At 48.4% G+C, this 21,865-nt stretch overlaps 1 protein-coding gene across 2 annotated transcripts in view; it reads right to left on the bottom strand.

Annotated features, from left to right (window-relative positions):
- Mtmr2 (myotubularin related protein 2) overlaps nucleotides 1-17,789 on the bottom strand; it is a 43,790-nt gene extending 26,001 nt beyond the window's left edge. Inside the window, exons 1-2 of one of the 2 annotated variants that reach the window (XM_042671511.1) lie at nucleotides 17,582-17,667; nucleotides 6,967-7,036 (exon numbers count right to left, since the gene is read on the bottom strand). Coding sequence is in view for 1 of the 2 variants with exons in the window: in XM_042671509.1 (XP_042527443.1) it covers nucleotides 17,582-17,661 (80 nt within the window). In the remaining variant the exon portion in view is untranslated. Of the gene's footprint in view, nucleotides 1-6,966; nucleotides 7,037-17,581 lie in introns of both variants that reach the window. The other variant, XM_042671509.1, reaches the window with a different exon arrangement.
- Between the last annotated feature and the right edge of the window lie 4,076 nt (nucleotides 17,790-21,865).

Here is a 21,865-nt window from a genome sequence, read left to right as displayed (position 1 = left end):
GTGGTGCTGTGGCTCAAACAGTAGAGCACTCACCTTGAGCTGAAGCGCACAGGGATAGTGCCCAAGCCCAGAGTTCAAGTCCCATGACCGACAAAAAAAAAAAAAAAAAAAAGAGTACTGAAAAACCTGACATTTTGCATTAAGGCTTAAGTACATATTTTAAAACATATGTGTAGTTTAAAGTCACTTGTAACATACTAAAAGTATTCCTTATACCAAAAGTCAAATTTTTATTAGATTTTCTTGAAATACTTCCCTTTGAGGTTCTGATATGTAAGAACTGAGTTTTAGTCTTTAAAATAAACTTGTTCAGGGCTGGGAAGGTGGCTCAGTGGTAGAGTGCTTGCCTTGCATGCATGAGGCCCGGGTTTGATTCCTCAGCACCACATAAGCAAAAAGAAAAAACCGGGAAGTGGTGTGGTGGCTCAAGTGGTAGAGCACTAGCCTTGAGCTGAAGAGCTGAGGGACAGTGCCCAGGCCCAGAGTTCAGGCCCCACGACCGGACCCAAAAAAAAAAATAAATAAATAAACTTGTTCATTAAAAACTTATCTATAAAATGACTAAATTACAACATGAAAATCACCTCCTCCCACAAATAAGCAGGATGCTATTTCTTAGGAGAGAAGGGAAGTGAATAAAAAAATGGAAGTAGTAACTTGGTTTGCATTCAAGAATCTAAATGATAAAACGTCATGAGAAACTGCACTACCCAGATTTCTAATGTAAACAAAGAAAACTGATCAATTGAGAATGTTTGCTTTTTTTTCTTAGTTTTGTAGCTAACTTCCAATTAAATGCCATCCATCTATACTATCAGGTGAAATGGTAAAACAGTTCAGCAATAGTGCAATAGATAACGCACAGCCACTGCACTGCCTTGAAGTTCCACTCTTGGATACCCAAGAGACATGAGAACAGACCCCTACGAAACATCAGTCATATTTAAATATGTGTGTCAATATTATTTACAATAGCCCAAAAGTGTAAATAACCCATGCTGTTGTCTGTGAAAAAGAAGTGACGACTAGAAGAAGAGGAAGGCAGTATATTCTACTATGTACCGCTACTACTACTGAACAAGAGCTGGAGGCTGGAGGGGGAGATGGGCAGCATCCTGAAGTAATGGTGGTGCTAAGCCTTGGAGAATGAAGCTAGTGCCTGACGCTTGACTTCACAAAGAGCAAAAGGTATCTCCCCAGCAAGGCTTTCTATAGTGAGGGTGGTCTTCCAGCACTCTTGCCCCACTGATGCATGTACTTGTAGTTCACAATTCACTCTAGCAAGCTTGTTTCCTATTGCTCCATCTGAGAACTGGACTCCATGACTTTCTTAGTTACACTGCATAAACTTTCCCAGTGCAAGGCCCCTCATATAAATGTTGCACCATAAAAATGTGCGTCTTCCCAATTAGTGTTGGAATTTCTATCCAAACCATTGACCAAAGTTATGAAATAAAATTATAATTGTAATTCCCATCTGTTCCTGTATATCCTTTTAACAGAAATACAATAGTAAATAAATAACCCCACATAACGACGAGGCTCAAATATCAAAGTCATAAACAAACTAAGTTTCTGGGCCCTAAATAGCCTGCAAATAATTACGATCAAAGGAGTGGAGAATTCTGCATACTTTGTGCGTACAGAAACGGTGAGGCAACAGAAAGTATCTCTAAGATGAGCAAGACAACTTTTACCTCAAGAGCATTGAATATGTCAAAAATACTTGTAAACAAGACATATCTTAGAAAGCAGTGAAATATAGAGAAGATACTTTCTCAAAAACACTGAAATGTGCACTTTACCTGACTTACATAACTATAACCTCTCTGTATATCACCTTTATAATAACAATAAAAATTTTAAAAAATAATGATGGTCAGAATATAACCAGCATTCTAGAATTATATCCATGACATTATTCTATTAATGACATCAATTACTCTTTTTTTTGGTCAGTCATGGGGCTTGAACCCTGGGCCTGAGCTCTGTCCCTTGGCTTTTCAGCTCAAAGCAAGCGCTCTACCAATTAAGCCACAGCAACACTTCTGGTTTTTTAGTGGTTCATTGGAGATAAGAGTCTCACGGACTTTCCTGCCCGGGCTGGCTTTGAACCATGATCCTCAGATCTCAGCCTCCTGAGTAGCTAGGATTACAGGAGTGAGCACTGGCACCCGGCTGATATCAACTACTCTTTACATGTATGTATCTACAGATTTCTTTTCCCCAAAGCTCAAAATATCTGAGAATAAAGCTGCAATTATAGGCTAACTTACTAAATTCAGATGATCAACTCTCAAAAGGGGTAAGATTGCATGATTACAAATATGCAGTCTCATGACCTTCACAAATGGAAATTATTCTAAGATTCACCCCTCTGAGCCATAATTCTGTTATGTTTTTTCCCAGTTCATAAGTAAAAAGAATGAAGTCATTTATATTTAAATACTAATTTCTGGGTCCAGAAAATAGCCAAATGAATACAAGCATAGACATACCTTTCACAAACAGAATTTAGGTTTCTAGTAAAAGACGACTGACTCACAGTACAGTACAGCACGGGTCATCCTCTGCTCTCCCAAAGTCCAGCCATTATCTCACCAGAGTGACACACTTTTCTTTCCACCATGAGAACAAAACAGAAATCCCATCATCTGACTCTTAGTCACTCCCACACATTTACTGGTCTGCCATTGTTATGACACAATGCTCTTTTCCCATGCCACTATCTTCAGAGCAATTCTCCACCCAAGTCCCGATGCCAAGCATCTATTCCAAAATGCACCTCTTAGATTAACTGAATTATAGATATTAGTCACTGGAAATAACTAATAAGAAAGTACACTTTTATTTTTTTATTTAATTTTTTTTCCAGCTGCATTTGTTGCTGAGAATTGGGATAAAACCATGCACATTTTAAAAAGCACATCTACACCAGGAGCCAATGGCCTGTAATGATAACTACTCAGGAGACTGAGATCTGAGGATCACAGTTTGAAGCCAGCCCAGGCAGGAAAGTCTACGAGAATCTTATCTTCAATTAACTGCCAAAAAGCCCAAAGTGGAGGTGTGGCTCAAGTGGTAGAGTGCTAACTTTGAGCAAAAAAATTTCAGGGACAATGTCCAGGCCCTGAGTTCAAGCCCCAGGACAGGTGCACGCAGGCATGTGCGTGCAGGCAACCATACATTCAACTGTACACACAGGGTACATCTAAAGAAATGAATTTTTATACAAGTACTATGAAAAAAATCCCTGTTATTTCTACAAAGAGAGAAACCTATCTCCAGAGACTATCACTAGATAGTATCCACAAATATTCCCATGTCACTCTTCATTTTACAAGAAAGTCCATTTGTGAATTCTAAGGGAAACAAAGCATTTGTCCCTAAAAGTTATGTATAAACATACCAGGGTACTTCTTAGTTCACTCAATGTATTCAAGCCTAAGTCAGCCAACTCCACCACCAGAATTTCCACTGTCCACACTGGCTTGTAGAGACTAACCAAATTTATCATTACTGTGTCAGTATCAGTCAACCCTCACTTGGAGATACTTGACAATATGAATAGAAAACAAAATCCACATAACACAAGATAAACATGTTTATCTTTCTCTTCTCTTCACTGAACACTAACATTCAAAGAAAAGTCATGTATCTCATCAAAGTATTTCTGAAAAAGTATTTTTGACAATTAGACATGCAGTTAAACATTTCAGAGTCAAGCTATCCTTGGAAGTTAGAAGTCACCAATCTTTTTGTTACCCTAGAAAACAATGGGTCTAGAGCAGGCCTGGGCACAGTTCTTTACGCTCCCATCTATGCCGTGCACACAGAAGCAAGCTCTGAAGCACTTGTCTCATTTAAGCCATTCCTCTCATCACTGATTCCATTTTTCAGTACACCATGAAAAGAAAGGGTACTTTTTAAAAGCATTTTTTGGTAACCAATGTCCTAAAGGTTATACGAGTTTGCCTGATGCATTAAAGAATGCCTTCTGTATTCTAACTGTAAACAAGCTTTTCTAGGAATGCAAATTTTGCTCAGTATTTACACAATGGACTACAGTGTCAGAAGCTTGAGCTATCAGTCATTTTGTTGAAATTTTGATTTAAAAAATGAAAGGCCTGTATGTGTATAATGCATTGGGAACACAAGAGTCATTGTCAGAATATTTGCAAAACCTCTAAAAAAAAAAAAAAAACTTCACTAAAACTAATCTGCATCTTTTAAAACAAATGCTGTGTCAGAAAGTTTCATTTTTTAATTTAACCCATCTATAGGACATGAGAGTATAAAGAATCCCATTGTCACAGCATCTGACTGATATAAATAAGAGGCTACACTCTATATTCTTTAGAGAAATAAAATCTAAATCTTTGAACTGCTGCTTGCTAACAGTTGTTCTGGAAAAACCCAAGTTATTAGGTACACATGACCAGAATAGTTAAATTTGTCACATCAATTATGTTTTCTCAACTAAAAATCAGGGTATATTATTTGATAACACCAGGAACAAGTCTGGACAGTTTGTACAGGAATAGTTATAAAAGTATTTTCTTCAAAATATTGTTTCTCCAAAGATTTTTATCTGCAATTTAAATAAAGCTGGTAAAAAACAAATTATTCTAGTCAAATATAGTGAGGGCTTAAAGGAGCAAGAGGAACAAGTCTAGCACCAATTTCCAAAAACCATAGCAATCTGTAAAGAGCTTCTCAGATTCGTAGTGGGACCAAAGGAGGATGCTCTTTACTCTTTTTTTTTTGGGTCCGGTCGTGGGGCCTGAACTCTGGGCCTGGGCACTGTCCCTCAGCTCTTCAGCTCAAGGCTAGTGCTCTACCACTTGAGCCATGGTGCCACTTCCGGCTTTTTTCTTTTTGCTTATGTGGTGCTGAGGAATCGAATCCAGGGCCTCAGGCTTGCAAGGCAAGCGCTCTACCACTGAGCCACCTTCCCAGCCCCTGCTCTTTTTTTTTTTTTGGTCGGTTGTGGGGCTTGAACTCTGGGCCTGGGCGCTGTCCCTCAGCTCTTCAGCTCAAGGCTAGCCCTCTACCACTTGAGCTACAGTGCCACTTCCGGTTTTCTGGTGGTTTATTGGAGATAGGAGTCTCACGGTCTTTCCTGCCCGGGCTGGCTTTGAACCGCAATCCTCAGATCTCAGCCTCCTGAGTAGCTAGGATTACAGGCATGAGCCACCAGCGCCCGGCTCCAGCCCCTGCTCTTTACTCTTTAAGGAAGGTACACCAAGGCACAGTGCCCCAGTGCCCCTGATCATGTAATATTTACTGAAATGAATTTCAGGAAATGAGAACACAAACAGCTTTTCAGAATCCATTCAAAACTCAAGATTCAAACTCAGAGGACAGTTTTAAGCTTTAAGACTTAAACTAAAACTTCTATGAGTTTACAAGTAGCTTAGAAGTAAAATTTCTTTATATATTGGTTAACTATGAGAAACATTGGAATAAACTGAAAATTGACCAAATTATTAAGAGCTCAAAGCACAGTAGTCAGAAACAGTATTTTGTCCCAGTATAAGGGTAGAAACTCTAAAATGAGTAGGTAATTAATTCATTCAGCCAGCCAATACTCACTTCAATCTGGGCAAATATAGAAAACACAAGGGAATTTATGTCTTGAAAAAATGAACTCTTAAGTATTATTCTCATTCCACTATGCAAATCTAAATTATTTCAATCAATCATATAACCATTAGTTTCCCAAGACAAGAAAAATTATTACTATGTTACATATAGCACTACTCTTTCAATGTAACGAGATATAACTTCTCTGCACAAATCAATGATGCTTTGCACTGTAACCATCCACAAAATGTCAGAGTGTTCTCATATCATTTTCCATATAAACTACCAATTCTGAAGCTAGACAGTCCAGAGCTGAATTCTGGTGGCGGTGCCTTGTACAACCTTGAGGTTATTAACCTCTCTGTTCCTTGGCTGCCTTATCTGTGCAGTGGGGATGACACTTCCTATGCCTGGAAAAACTGCTATATTAATGCTAAATTAATGCAACTAAAATACTCCCAACAACGTCTAGAACATGTACACCCTGTACAGCACACTGGCTATTCTGTCATTATCCATCATCATTTCCAGCCTCTCACAAATGCAGGCGGCAGATTACCATTTCCCCCATTTTCTAGTATGAAAACGAAGGCTCAGAAAACACAAGTGACTCATCCAGAATCATAAAGAAAAAGCAGGCTCAGAACTATGGACTCACAACCTAGAAGAACATAGTGATGCAGTACATCACGCAACAGTTTACATCCACATAGTTCAAGATAGTGTGTGTGTGTGTGTGTGTCTTTCTAGAGCTTGAACTCTGGGCCTGGGTGCTGGTGCTGTCCTTGAGCTTCAAAACTCAAGATTAGTAGTGGTCTACTACTCGAGCCACATCTCTACTTCTAAAACCTTTGTTGCCATCTTCTTGTCCAATGTCAAGTGCAAAAGAAGAAAAGGAAAAAAAAAAATAAAACATGGACACCAAAAGAGGTTCTAAGGAAAAGTAGTGAATGACTAAAGCTTAATGACTGTTTTCCTCAGGTGTAAGAGAACATAGCATTTTCAGGACTGGGATTTTGAATGGAGAATAAAAGTCTGAAGTTACTTATTTTGGGGGGATCCCAGGCCTGGGGCTTGAACTCAGGGCCGGGATGCTGTCCCTGAGCGTTTTTGCTCAAGGCTAATGCTGTACCACTTGAGCTACCACTCCACTTCAGCTTTGTGGTGGTTAATTGGATGTAAGAGTCTCACATTTTCCTGCTAGCACTGGCTTTGAACCACAATCCTGAGATCTCAGCTTCCTGAGTAGCTAGGATTCCAGGCGTTAGCAACTGGAGCCCAGCTGAAACATCCATTTGGGATTGATTATATATGGTTTCCAGAGATACTGTTGACAATATTAATTTCTATCCACTTTTTTGCATTTTCCCATTCACTTACATTATAATTTTTGAGATGTTTTATCTTCACTTCAGATGATCTTCAAATGTCATGGCTCTTAACACATTAACTGTAAACAAACACAAAGGAACTTAGGGGAATTCAGATATTTAATGAACTCAATAACTATATGGGGGCAGGAGATGGTACAAGCTTTGATTTACTTCATAACTTGGATCATCAAAATGTAACACTGCTCTATTTTTTTTAATCAGGTGAAGAAAAAACATTCTGCTTTCTAGCTGAAAAAGAAAAAACCAACATTCAAAGCTAGAGAAAACTCTCTCCAAACATAGGAAGATTCAACATGCAAAAGCAGTACATACTTTCATCTCCCCCAACAAAATGGCACCCTGTCAGGAGAGGGTCCTTGCCACCACCAGGGACCTTGTCTCCCTGCTTTCACCACAACGGTATCCTTCGAGCCTGGTAAAATCTTTATAGAACACAGACCATGACGTCCCACAGACTATGGTTCATTCTGATCTTCAGCTTTATCTATACAATGGAAAAATCACTCCTACTACGTTATGCAGTTGTGAAGATCACATGAGCCAATATATGAAGATATTTTGTCCAGCACACAGTAAGCATACATTAAATGCTAAGTGCTATTATATTTTATTACATTTACATTTTATTCATTACCCATACTTGTCATTAATTATTATCTATCACTTAGAAAGCAAGCTTTATCTCAGGTGTTCTTATTTTTTTTTTTTTTTTTTTTTTTTTTTTTTTTTTATTGTAAAGCTACTATACAGAGGGTCACAGTTACATGAGTGAGGTTATGAGTACACTTCCTCTTGAACATTGTTACCCCCTCCATTGTTTTCCCCCTACCATCCCCTCCCTCCCTCCCTTCCCCGAGGTTCTTTTTTTTTTTTTTTTTTTTTGATTGTGATTAAATGATTACATGATTTCAAAGTCACAAGTTCATTCTAACTTCCCTGGAGCAAATTGTCTACCACAGTCTGTAATATATAACAGTGTTCACATGTTATATACCATGTGAACTTAGAGTTACTTAGAGTTACTTAGAGTTACTGCCTTTGGTTTAATAGAAGAATATTTCCTAATAGCAAAATTTTGTTTTTTGTTTTGCTGACATCTTGGCTAAGATCAAGAAAAGTATTACAATTGGCAGTTCACTATGAGCTATCCTTTTTTGTTTTCTAATAATGCACAAACTCCTGACAAAACTCTATTGCAATAACTGCTCATTTGCTGCTATCAGATAAAGTCTGCTTATGAGTGATAGATATATTTGTTAGTTATGCTTATAACATGCTCTCAGCCTCTTGATTAAATGTCATACTGACTAGAAGATATTATCTACTATACTTACATCTTAAATGACTAACTTTCTGACATTTGAAATTATATACCCCAGTTGGGCAGGGTAGTGCATACTTGTAATCCCGACTGTTTGGGAAGAAGCAGGAAATGGGAAAAGTTGAGGGCAAGTAGGGGTGGAGTTAGCAGACAGTCTATCTCAGAAAACCAAACACAAAAGGAAGTAGAATACTTGTCTTCTTGAGAGACCCTAGGTTCAATCCTAGTTACCACACACACAGAAATTACATGCTTAAAATACTGTTAATTAAGCCAGACACATGTGGCTTGTGCCTGTAATCTTAGCTACTTAGGAGGATGATAACTGAGAATCATGATTCAAAGCCAGCCTGGTCAGAAAAGTCCCCTCTCCCTCTCCTTCTTTCTCCATTACACCTCTCCCCCCCACACACACACCCAGAAGTGTGTGTGCATATGCACACACCAAAACTGGAGCTGTGGCTAAAGTGGTAGAGTGCTAGCCTTGAGCAAGAGAGCTCAGAGACAGTGCCCAGGCTCCAAGGTTCAAGCAAAAGCAGGCACCAAAGAAAAACATTTTAATTGAGTAACACAAGAATGCATACAAGGGCTGGGAAGGTGGCTCGGTGGTAGAGTGCTTGCCTTGAATGCATGAGGCCCTGGGTTCGATGCCTCAGCACCACATAAGCAGAAAAAGCCAGAAGTGGCACTGAGGAACAGTGCCCAGGCCCAGAGTTCAAGCCCCATGACCGACCAAAAAAGAAAGAACGAATGAAAGAACGAACGAAGAAAGAAAGAAAGAGAATGCATATAACACCAACTCCTCTTGATTTTCACTAAATGTTTAAGTCAAAGACATAAAAATAAACAAAATAATGGCAAAAGTATTCACAAACTAACATGACCTCAAACAACTCTATTTCTCGTATGGAAACAATACACTTAGCAATGGAACAAGAAAAAATATCTCAGCCAAAGCTAGAGTGATATTGTAGGAGGAGATAAACACATGGATATATGTGGTTTAGACTTGGACACCAACCTGGACAGGAATAAACAAAGTAGACCATAAACCTCCTTACCACCACTACTTAATCACACAATTCCCTGAGCTCTGCAAATGAAATAGTACACACAGTTGATCTTTCTTTGATTTTGTCACATAATGAACTAGCAATGTATCAAATGTATCACTTTAATTTTTGTGAACCTAGATTTAGGATTGTAAAAATCAGGCCCAAAAAAGTAATGTACAAAAAGTAAGTACATTAAGGGATGTGGCTCAAGTGACAGAGCACTAAGTTTTGGAAAAGTCAAGTTTTAAGTTTTGAAAGAGCTAGGGTAGGGCCCTATGCTGAGTTCAAGCCCCAGAGCTAGTATTTTCTTTTTTAATTGTTTAACTGAAGAGTTCAAAGTGTCCGAGGCAGATTTCATTTTTGGTTTGCTACAGTGCATCACCTCCACCTGGAGACACACTTTCTACTATGATCCCTACACTGATCAATCCAAGTGTCTCTGTAGAGTGTCTCTGGCTTTTGAATGATTCCTTTGTATGCTATGGGAGAAGTAGCCAATTGTCTCCACTACCCACTTCCTACTCCTCAGGGACATCAAGCTCTAAATTTTAGCTTAGCACAAGGAAGAACTACGAAATCTTGACTCCCTAGGAACTAGCCATGGTCATAGCCAACTGGATATAATCCATGACTACCAAAAAATGCACTCTGTAAGGAGAGAGATTAGACCCTTCTCCTTCTTAAAAATGCAATTGCTCCAACAGCTCCAACAGCAAAGTGGGTTCCCAAGGTAGCTCAGAAATCAGACTCTAGACTTTTCACACTCAGACTCACCTCAACTCTGTACAACCATGTCTGGGGTTTTGGAGGGAAAAACATCTTTTTGTAGACCGTGGCTAGTCTCTATTTTCTGCTACACTCTGCTAAATCTAAAACCTAACCTTGGGAAATGGAGTGCAGCTCAGGAGTCAAGAGCTCACCTACCTCAGGAGGTGCAAGGCCCTGAGATCAACCCCAGAATCATACACAGACATACACGAAATGAAACCTAACTGATAAAGAAGGAATGCTTTCCCAAATATCCATATTTTGGATTTTTTGAGGTTTATATATAGTAAAGCATAAAGCTCATTGTTTAAGGTCGCATTTGCCATTACTTAATCTAGATTAAGAAGGAGATAAGCACAAGACATCTTTTAAGATAGCACTGACACATACACAGACCCTCACTAGGAGAGAAAAGCACAATTCACTATTTGCAGTAAGGTCATGGGAAAGGGAGCTGAAGTTACTATTTTCACTAAGAGGACCTCTTCCATACACCCATTGTTTAGTAACTTTGTATCAATCTAATCTTTCTTTTAAAAGTTCCATGTTTAACCTGACTTCCTGTGGAAGAGCCCAGTAATTCCCTATCTGTAACTATCATCTCTTTTAAGAGTTATTAAAATTATACCCACTTTTAAACCAGAAAGATGTATTTTCATATTCAAAGCTACTTCCCTAAAAATGGAAAATATTCCACACTAAAACCTGGAAAATTTTTACAAGTCAAAATCCCAAATCACATGTAATCTTTGGCCCTGATGGTTTTGAAAACAATCGCATTCATTTGGTACTTTTCCAAAATAAACTTATTGCTTTCAGAACATTTGTAACCATCTATTTCCTTCCCACTGGTACAATCCAAGTTCTATTAGTTCAGTGATAGCCTTCTGGAATTTCTCCACTATCATACTCTAAAATGCCTGTTAGCACTAATGTATCTACTTTTAAGAAAAGGTCCAAAACTTGCATTTTTGATTTGTGTTACATATGGTTGAAAATGAAAAAGCTCAAATTTTTTTCCTTTAAAAACCAGATATAATAAATTGAAAAGAGATTATATTTACCTTCTACTAGTTCAGTCGACTTGTCTACAAAAATGCCTATCTTAGATAACAGACTGATAGTATTTCTAACATAACCCCTCATTTAGTCTGTTTAATGTCGATAGAGCTATGAGTATCAACTAGCAAAAGATGCAAGGCAGCGGGTCTCAAACCTCAGCATGCATCAAGACGGTGTGAAGAGCATGCTAAAGTGGCAGCTCTTCTAACCCAGGGTTTTTAATTGCATCAAGTCTGAAGCAGGGACCAAGAATTTACATTTTAACACATTCTCAAGGGATAGTGTTGGCACTACTGATTGCATAACAGAAAGCTATGGACAATAGCATACGGAGTAAGAAAAAGCATAGGGTACCCATCTCAGCTTCCACATTACCTTATCTACATTTGAGTAGTATGTCTTTAAATGTCCTTTCCGAATAATTTAGACATGATTTCCTGATTAGTTCACAATACTGGGTCTTTTTTTTTTCCAGGGCTGAGGACCGAACCCAGGGCCTTGCGCATGCCGGGTGGGCACCCTTCCGCTGGGCTAAACCCCCAGCCCCACAATACTGGGTCTTAAGAGAATCACAAGTTATTTAAGAGTCCTAAGAATAGTGAAATCCAAAATAATGGATGTTGTCTGAGGAAAGCTACAAATAATGATGCAATCTGATAGCTTCACAGTGTCCTACAGCCAGAGTTCTCCGCATTAACTTTGGGCAAGAGGCAAGAGGCGAATGGTCAATAATTTAAAACCCTACACAAATCTATCACCAATAGTGGAATACCCCAAAGCAGATTTCCTGGAACACAGCACTTTTAAGTGACCTTGGAGCTGAAAGCAAAGATGAGAACTTCTCCCTCTTCAGGCATCTACATAAGTAATCAAAGTTGGTAGAAATAAACTCCTCAAGATTTGCTATTTTTCAAATGATTATATTAACAAACATGCAACTTCAAACTACAATTAGTTAGGTCGGGGGCTATGGTACACTCCTGTTAATAGTACTCAGGAGATGAGGTAGGAGAACTGAGTTCAAGGCCAGCCTGGACTACATGAGCAAATTCTGCCTCAAAACAAGAAGTTGTTATTTGTTGAGAACTACCTTAAGCAAAAGTACTTCATGGGATTTTTTTTTCTTTTTTAACTGAAACTTACAAGTAAATATAGGAGGCTCAAAAATACTAATAAAATTATCAACTAGGAACCAGCTGATAAAATTAAAATAATGTAGGATAAACAGAGTCCAGAGTAACAAGAGCCTAAATGACAAATAGAAACAAAAAGTAAAATGATTGGCAAGGGATAAAAGAGAAAAAGAAGTCAGAGTAAAGAATAGCAAGAGTGAAGAGAACATTAGCTCAACATAGACAGGACTAGGCACAGAGATACAATGCAAGGAGTAAAATCCATTCATAATGCTAGAGGATTCAGCTAAAATTAACACCCTTGAAGGTGAGGGTTGTAACTCTCGAGGACAAATTCAACATAGACAGGACTAGGCACAGAGATACAACACAAGGAGTAAAATCCACTCATAATGCAAGAGGATTCAGATAAAACTAACTTGTGTTTGAACGTGAGGTTGTAACTCTTCAGGACAAATTCAATGAAATTTTTTATCCCTTGAACAGGAACAGTAAGACTAGGTGAATACTACAGTATTTACAAATAATATATCTGGTCCTAGGTATCTAATAGGTTATGCATAGTAAAAATATACAAAGTAACTAGACAATGTACTCTGTCATAGTACACATATGAAGAACTAGAAAGTAGACTAAGATGACAAAATATTGCCAATATAGTACCAAATCTTGGTGTTTAGCTTCTTATAGTTATGAAGTCTAGGTTTAGAATAACTCCCATTATGCAATAGCTACATTAATAACTCCATTTATGCAATAACTATATTGCATATAGTCCTCCTTGCATCAAGAATCAGAGCAGTAACAGGAATAAAATCATTTGCTGAAGCCAAACAGTTTTCATGCCCCCCCTTCCTACCCCCACCTGGGAAGGGTAGAAACAGCAAGGCCTCAGGAGTTGTTAACCAATTTGCTAGAGTGGAGAGAGAATCAAAACTCCAAAGAGTATCATTTTTTTAAAGGATGTGAGAGGACATAACTATGAGGACAAAGGCATCAGTCTTGTGATAACATCAAAGGAAAAGTTAGAAGCAACAGAATTCTGAACTGATGAGGACACAAGACAACCCATGTCTCATGAGGGAGCTGAACTGCCAGCAGTCTATCAGTAGTCTATCATTTTACTCATCGCTGCAACTACTTGCATTGCAGTTTTCTTTTTTCAGATTTATATTCTTAGAAGGCCTTAGACATTATCAACTAACATATTTAAACATATCAACTGAGCTCATGTCATAATAGAAGTACCTGAAGAAACTAGAGAACAGCATATTATCAACTTGTCATAAATCTGAATTTTTTTGCTAATCTGAAGAAAGCTAAAGATTCCATATTCTCACAGAAGGTATTTATATTATTTTGCATAATTTCTCTTAGAGTTAAACTCAGCATTTATGTCCATTATGCAAAATGTCTTCTTGTGACACACTGAACATTAGTATTAACTATTATTTGGCAAAAGATAACACATCCACAGGACAATTACCTAATTGAGCCTCTGTACAAAAACCATAAAAATAAAAGGTAAGGATGACAGTACTGTAAAAAGGCTGAGATACTCCAAATGTCAGGATTTTGCTTGTCCTAGCCTAATGAAGGTTAAAGTTGGCGTCTCCATGGACACAGGATAGCATTAGAATGTTATTGCGCATTAGAATCACCTGTGTTGACAGCCTAAATGAGAAAAACTTGTGCTTGCTCCAGCAGCACATTTTTTTTTTTTTAAGACAAGAGATGACCACAGGCGCTGTGTAAGGATGAGAAAACTGCAAACAAGCCAAAACTGTCTAGCCCTGGAGCTCCAGACCTCAGTAACCCCTTCTAGCCCACTGCCTCCTGTGCTCCTAACTTGTCTCCCTTGAATGAGGGAACAGATTGCTTCAGAGACTTTCTCTATATTCTATTCTGAACTATAGCTACCATTTGTAACTTTAAAAGTTATAATTGTACAACTTGTTTCCTAAGTGATTTTTACAGTTGATGGTATGAACCTTCAATGTCTAAATTTCCTAGTTTAAATGTTTGAAACATGTACAATGTACATAAGCAAACACACACACACACAAAATTTCTCCTGAAAAACTTACTTTTACAAAGTAAAAAAAAAACAACTAGCCGAGCGCCGGTGGCTCACGTCTGTAATCCTAGCTAATCAGGAGGCTGAGATCTGAGGATCGCGGTTCAAAGCCAGCCCGGGCAGGAAAGTCTGTGAGACTCTTATCTCCAGTAAAAACCACTAGAAACCAGAAGTGGTGCTGTGGCTCAAGTGGTAGAACGCTGGCCTTGAGCTGAAGAGCTGAGGGACAGCGCACAGGCCCAGAGTTCAGGCCCCACGACCGGACCAAAAAAGAAAGAAAAACAACTATTATTGGCCACTTATGACAAGCAGGATCTATGTTAAGTGCTAAAGATATGAGTAGTCCTTACTCTCAAGTAGTTAATAGCCTAGTAGAGAACACAATTAAACCAACAATTAGGTGGCCTGATTAGGACTCTGAAAAAGAAGTGGACAAGTATCTGTGTATGTAGGGGAAGAATCTACTTGAATGAGGTTCCTCGATGAACACCAATAGGAAACACCGACAGTACCACGAAGACTTAGCAGAGCCCAAAATAAATGAGAAGTGGAAAAAAAAGGAAATTGTGTGAAATCACGCAGCCATTTGCTATCTAATAACCGTTCTAATGGACACGGACCTGACCCAGCAGACCACTCTTGAATTACTACTTTAACACCGAAACTGCCTTCACAACAGGCAGTTAGTAGGAGAGTGCCGCCGCTCTCAGACCCTCCGGGGGCCGGCTGACAGGCCAGGCGCGGGCTGGGTGCTGCCCGGTGAGGAAAAAGCCAACGCCCGGACCTGTGCCCCGCCTAAGAGGTTACACCTGAGAGAGCGGCGCGGGGGGGGTCGGGGGCGCGGGGGGCCGGGGCGCGGGGGGCCGGGGCGCGGGGGGGTCGGGGGCGCGGGGGGGCCGGGGGCGCGGGGGGGCCGGGGGCGCGGGGGGTCGGGGCGCGGGGGGTCGGGGCGCGGGGGTGTCGGGGGCGCGGGGGGCCGGGGGCGCGGGGGGGGCCGGGGGCGCGGGGGGTCGGGGCGCGGGGGGTCGGGGCGCGGGGGGCCGGGGGCGCGGGGGGGCCGGGGGCGCGGGGGGCCGGGGCGCGGGGGGGGGCCGGGGGCGCGGGGGGGCCGGGGCGCGGGGGGGGTCGGGGGCGCGGGGGGGGTCGGGGGCGCGGGGGGCCGGGGGCGCGGGGGGTCGGGGCGCGGGGGGCCGGGGGCGCGGGGGTGTCGGGGGCGCGGGGGGCCGGGGGCGCGGGGGGGCCGGGGGCGCGGGGGGGTCGGGGCGCGGGGGGTCGGGGCGCGGGGGTGTCGGGGGGCGCGGGGGGCCGGGGGCGCGGGGGGGCCGGGGGCGCGGGGGGGCCGGGGCGCGGGGGGGGCCGGGGGCGCGGGGGGCCGGGGCGCGGGGGGGTCGGGGGCGCGGGGGGGCCGGGGGCGCGGGGGGGGCCGGGGGCGCGGGGGGTCGGGGCGCGGGGGGTCGGGGCGCGGGGGTGTCGGGGGCGCGGGGGGCCGGGGGCGCGGGGGGGGCCGGGGGCGCGGGGGGTCGGGGCGCGGGGGGGTCGGGGCGCGGGGGGTGTCGGGGGCGCGGGGGGCCGGGGGCGCGGGGGGGCCGGGGGCGCGGGGGGCCGGGGCGCGGGGGGGGCCGGGGGCGCGGGGGGCCGGGGCGCGGGGGGGGTCGGGGGCGCGGGGGGCCGGGGGCGCGGGGGGGCCGGGGGCGCGGGGGGCCGGGGCGCGGGGGGGTCGGGGGCGCGGGGGGGTCGGGGGCGCGGGGGGGGCCGGGGGCGCGGGGGGTCGGGGCGCGGGGGTGTCGGGGGCGCGGGGGGCCGGGGGCGCGGGGGGGGCCGGGGGCGCGGGGGGGTCGGGGCGCGGGGGGGCCGGGGCGCGGGGGTGTCGGGGGCGCGGGGGGTCGGGGCGCGGGGGGTCGGAGAGGTGGGGACACGGGGGGTCGGGGCACGGGGGGTCGGGGCGCAGGGGGTGGGGACACGGGGGCTCGGGGCGCGGGGGGTCGGGGCTCAGGAGGCCGGGGGCGCGGGGGGGTCGGGGCTCAGGAGGCCGGGGGCGCGGGGGGTCGGAGAGGTGGGGACACGGGGGGTCGGGGCACGGGGGGTCGGGGCGCAGGGGGTGGGGACACGGGGGCTCGGGGCGCGGGGGGTCGGGGCTCAGGAGGCCGGGGGCGCGGGGGGGTCGGGGCGCGGGGGGGCCGGGGGCGCGGGGGGTCGGAGAGGTGGGGACACGGGGGGTCGGGGCACGGGGGGGTCGGGGCGCGGGGGGCACGGGGGGGTCGGAGAGGTGGGGACACGGGGGGTCGGGGCGCGGGGGGCGCGGGGGGTCGGGGCGCAGGGTAGGGGAGGCGGCGCCAGAACAGGTGAGCTGGCATCACGGGAACCGCGGCCTCGGGGCCCGTCTGTCCCCGTCCCCCGCCCCAGTGCCTCCGGGTCGCCCCCGGCCCCCAAGTCCTCCGGGTCGCCCCGTCCCCTCAGGTCGCCCGGTCTCCTCAGGCCCCCCCCGTCTCCTCAGGTCGCCCCGTCTCCTCAGGTCGCCCCCCCGTCTCCTCAGGTCGCCCCCCCGTCTCCTCAGGTCGCCCCGTCCCCTCAGGTCGCCCCCCCGTCCCCTCAGGCCCCCCGTCCCCTCAGGTCGCCCCCCGTCCCCTCAGGTCGCCCCCCGTCTCCTCAGGTCGCCCCGTCTCCTCAGGTCGCCCCGTCCCCTCAGGTCGCCCCGTCCCCTCAGGTCGCCCCCCCGTCCCCTCAGGTCGCCCCCCCCGTCTCCTCAGGTCGCCCCCGGCCCCCAAGTCCTCCGGGTCGCCCCGTCTCCTCAGGTCGCCCCCTCCGTCTCCTCAGGTCGCCCCGTCCCCTCAGGTCGCCCCCCCGTCCCCTCAGGTCGCCCCCCCCGTCTCCTCAGGTCGCCCCCCCGTCTCCTCAGGTCGCCCCCCCCGTCTCCTCAGGTCGCCCCGTCCCCTCAGGTCGCCCCCCCGTCTCCTCAGGTCGCCCCCCGTCTCCTCAGGTCGCCCCCTCCGTCTCCTCAGGTCGCCCCGTCTCCTCAGGTCGCCCCCCGTCTCCTCAGGTCGCCCCGTCTCCTCAGGTCGCCCCCCCGTCTCCTCAGGTCGCCCCCCCGTCTCCTCAGGTCGCCCCCCCCCGTCTCCTCAGGTCGCCCTCCGTCTCCTCAGGTCGCCCCGTCCCCTCAGGTCGCCCGCGGCCCGGCGCCCCGTTACCTGGACAGGGAGTCCGCGCTGGGCGGCCGCGCGGCGGCGGGCTGAGCGCCCAGACTCTCGCAGCTGGAGCTCCTGTCCATGACGGCGGGCCGAGCGGGAGGCGGACGAGGTCGGAGGCTGCCGCCGGAGGGCGGAGGGCGGCGGGCTCGGGCGGTGTCCGCGGTCAGGCGAGCGCCGGTCCGGGCTGGACGCAGGAAGCGGCCATGTTCTCCCAGCGCGCAGCGCGCTGACCCCGCCCTCAGACGTTGCCGGCGCGCTGACGTCATCGCGGACTCGCGCGGAAAAGGGAAGCGCGCGTGGCCACGAGGAGAACTTGCCGGGCTGAGAGGGAACCCGGAAGCCGAAGGGGGCCAAGAGGCGCCGGGGCGGAGCCGAGGGACTCCGCGGGCGGGGCTCCGGGCAGGGGGCGGGGCTCTGGAGGCGGGGCTCCGGGCAGGGGGCGGGGCTCCGCGAGCCGGGCTGTGCGCGCAGGGGGCGGGGCTCCGCGGGCCGGGCTGTGCGCGCAGGGGGCGGGGCTCCGCGGGCCGGGCTGTGCGCGCAGGGGGCGGGGCTCCGCGGGCCGGGCTGTGCGCGCAGGGGGCGGGGCTGTGCGCGCAGGGGGCGGGGCTCCGCAGGCCGTGCTCCCCGCGCAGGGGGCGGGGCTCCGCGGGCCGAGCTGTGCGCGCAGGGGGTGGGGCTCCGCGGGCCGGGCTGTGCGCGCAGGGGGCGGGGCTGTGCGCGCAGGGGGCGGGGCTCCGTGCGCTGGGGCCGGGGTGTGGGCCCGGGGCTCCGCGCGCAGAGGACGGGGTGTGGGCCCGGCCTCCTCCTGGGGTCGGGCGCCTCGGACCCACGAGGCTCCCGCGGTGGGCGGGAGGTGGGGGCAAGTCCGCGGCCCTCGTGGATACGAGTTCGAGTCCCCATGCGGGCCCGGGTCCTGGCCTGGGGTTCCGTGTGTAAAGCAGCTGTGCAGAGGGCGCGAAACTGCGCCCAAACACAGAGACAGTCATTAATACAGAGGATTGACCACTCATTAATACGGACCGGTCGTCTTCCGGCCGGCAGTTATGAGGTCACTGGAAGGAGCCCGGACCCCGGGGGCGGGGGCGGGGGCGGGGGCGGGGGCCCCGGCCGTGGAGCGTGCGCTCACCTGCGCCTCCGCGCACGTTCACAGCACACGCGTTGCACACGCGTGCCCGGGGAGGGACGGGCCATCCGCGCACGTACACAGCACACGCGTGCACACGCGTGCCCGGGGAGGGACGGGCCATCCGCGCACGTTCACAGCACACGCGTGCACATGCGTGCCCGGGCACGGTCCATCCACCCTGGCCTTGGTGAAGCAGCCGGGCCCGGCCCCTCGAGGCTCCGCCAGCGCTGGTTCTGAAGGAGTGCGGCCTGGGCAGCCGGCCGGGGCGGGAGGGGTCCCCTGCGGGGCGAAGGTTCCGGAAGGAAGGGGAGCCGAGCCCTGCTCCGGAAGCCCCGTGCCCTGCGGGCCTCCGCTTCCCGGGCCCGGCAGCTCGGATGAGGTCGGATCGCGGTTCAAAGCCAGCCCGGCGCGGAGGCCGCCAGACGCTTCCCTCCCGAGCCACCAGGAAACCGGACTCGCCCGGAGCGCAGGGCGGCGCCCGGGCCCCGAGTTCAGCCCCAGGACCTGCGGAAGAAGAGAGAAGTGAGCGGCGACTTGAGTCCCTGATGGCTGGAGCCCGCCGCCGCCCCGCCCCGACTCCGTCCCGCCGGGGGGCTCTCCTGTCCTCCAGCGCTTCGCACCTTCTCCTCCACGTGGGCCCCGGGTCAGGCCCCGGGGTCAGGCCCCTAGACACCTCGGAAGGAAGCTCGGGGAGCCCCGAGCCCCCCCACCAAGCCCTCTGCACCCCCCCCCCACCGAGCCCTCTGCACCCCCACACCGAGCCCTCTGCACCCCCACACCGAGCCCTCTGCACCCCCCACACTGAGCCCTCTCCACCCCACCACCGAGCCCTCTGCACCCCCCCCCACCGAGCCCTCTCCACCCCCCACACCGAGCCCTCTGCACCCCCCCCACCGAGCCCTCTCCACCCCACCCACCGAGCCCTCTCCACCCCCCACACTGAGCCCTCTGCACCCCCCACACCGAGCCCTCTCCACCCCCCACACCGAGCCCTCTCCACCCCCCACACCGAGCCCTCTCCACCCCACCCACCGAGCCCTCTCCACCCCACCCACCGAGCCCTCTCCACCCCCCACACCGAGCCCTCTCCACCCCCCACACCGAGCCCTCTCCACCCCACCCACCGAGCCCTCTCCACCCCACCCACCGAGCCCTCTCCACCCCCACACCGAGCCCTCTGCACCCCCCACAGAGCCCTCTGCACCCCCCCACAGAGCCCTCTGCACCCCCCACACCGAGCCCTCTCCACCCCCCACACCGAGCCCTCTCCACCCCACCACCGAGCCCTCTGCACCCCCCCCACCGAGCCCTCTCCACCCCCCACACTGAGCCCTCTCCACCCCACCACCGAGCCCTCTCCACCCCCCACACCGAGCCCTCTCCACCCCCCACACCGAGCCCTCTCCACCCCACCCACCGAGCCCTCTCCACCCCACCCACCGAGCCCTCTCCACCCCCACACCGAGCCCTCTGCACCCCCCACACTGAGCCCTCTGCACCCCCCCACCGAGCCCTCTCCACCCCCCACACTGAGCCCTCTGCACCCCCCCCACACTGAGGCCTTTCCACCCCCACACTGAGCCCTCTCCACCCCATCCCCCCCCAGACACTGAGCCCTCTCCATGAAATCTGAATTTTGTGAGGAGAGCCACGTTGGAGAAATGAGAACATTCTTCTAGGAGGGGAGATGTGTCTTACCATTGTTTGGAATCTTTGAAACAGAAGCAAATACACAGTTCACATCAGGGGTGAGTTAAATTTGGAGATCTGAACGATTCTCCATTTTTGAGGATTATCAGTTTTTCTCTACACCACCTACAAGGCTTATGTCACTACACAAGTGCAAATAACTATTTTGGAAAAGGAAAACTAGTCTAAAATAGTCCAATATTTCATGCCCAAGACATCTGTGCATACAACTGACATTCAGAACGCCCAGTATATGTTACTTTATAAGCCTCTGTATATTTAACTCCCCAACCCTACAACTATTGTGCTTAGAAAAAGAGAAACCTTTTTTTCAAATATTATCCACTACCTTTGAAATGCTAAAGCGAAGGCCTTTGAAATAAGTTCGGTTAAAAAAAAAAACCCTTGAATAATCCACGTCATTATAACCTTGTAACATTCAAACTCACTCAGTTATGCCCTTTACCAGCTGTACATCTTCATGTAACCTTTAATTTGTGTAATTTTAATAACTTTTGCAACTGCAGTATAATGTAGCAATGCTGCCTTCTCTATTACTGTATTTTCCGGATTAAATACAAGATGCAGAATATTTTTCTATAATAAAGTAATTTTCTGAATTGTATTGTCCAGATCTAATCCTTACAACACCATCCTCACTTTGGTTTTGTAAAACGAACAAAGACATCACTTTGATACACTCAGAACAGGATTAAGACATCCTCCAAACCTTCTGGCCATTCCAAAGCTGAAAAGGCCCTGCTAACGAAAGACCAGATGTCGAATAATCTTCTATTTTTTCAGTACATAACGAAAGACAGAATTATACAAAAGAAAACACACGTTGTATATAAAGGGACGATCTCTCCTGCCTCTCACTCCCACTACTCACGTACATTTAACTAATTCTATAGTGCTTTGAGATGGTACTGCTTTCAGGTTGCTATGTGAATGAGCAATGGGTAAGACAACATTGAAGTTATTTGGTGTTCTATTGATTCCGTAATGTTTAGTTTTATATTTTTCAGGAATAAATGTTAAGGCCTGCTACTTCTAAACACACGTAACATCTGTGCCATCCTACCCTTACCTCCTTGTAGTTCTCAAACAAATCTCTGTGCAACTTCAGCCCACTTGATCAGTGTTGGAGAGAGGAGATGTCCCCTTACATGATCTGAGTAGAACTGGTGGTTAATTTAAGAAATAAAAATAAAGAATAGACTTATTGAAATGTATATAAGCCTATGTTAATATAAATATTTTAAAGCATAGACATTTTAAGTTAAAACATGCAATTTGGGCTGGGGCCTAGCGTAAGTATAATAAGTGTTAACCTTGGATTCAAACTCAAAACATAGGATATATAAATAATTATATGTAAGATGTATAATTTGATGTTTTCTTTTTGGCTAACAGCTTATCAAGCACCAGAGTTCACAACTCCTGATATCAGGGTCCAGGCTGTTCTT

This window comes from Dipodomys spectabilis, unplaced genomic scaffold, assembly GCF_019054845.1.
Source record: "Dipodomys spectabilis isolate Male_0828 unplaced genomic scaffold, ASM1905484v1 ptg000635l, whole genome shotgun sequence".
Taxonomy (NCBI): domain Eukaryota; kingdom Metazoa; phylum Chordata; class Mammalia; order Rodentia; family Heteromyidae; genus Dipodomys; species Dipodomys spectabilis.
This window is presented reverse-complemented; position numbering and strand designations above follow the sequence as displayed.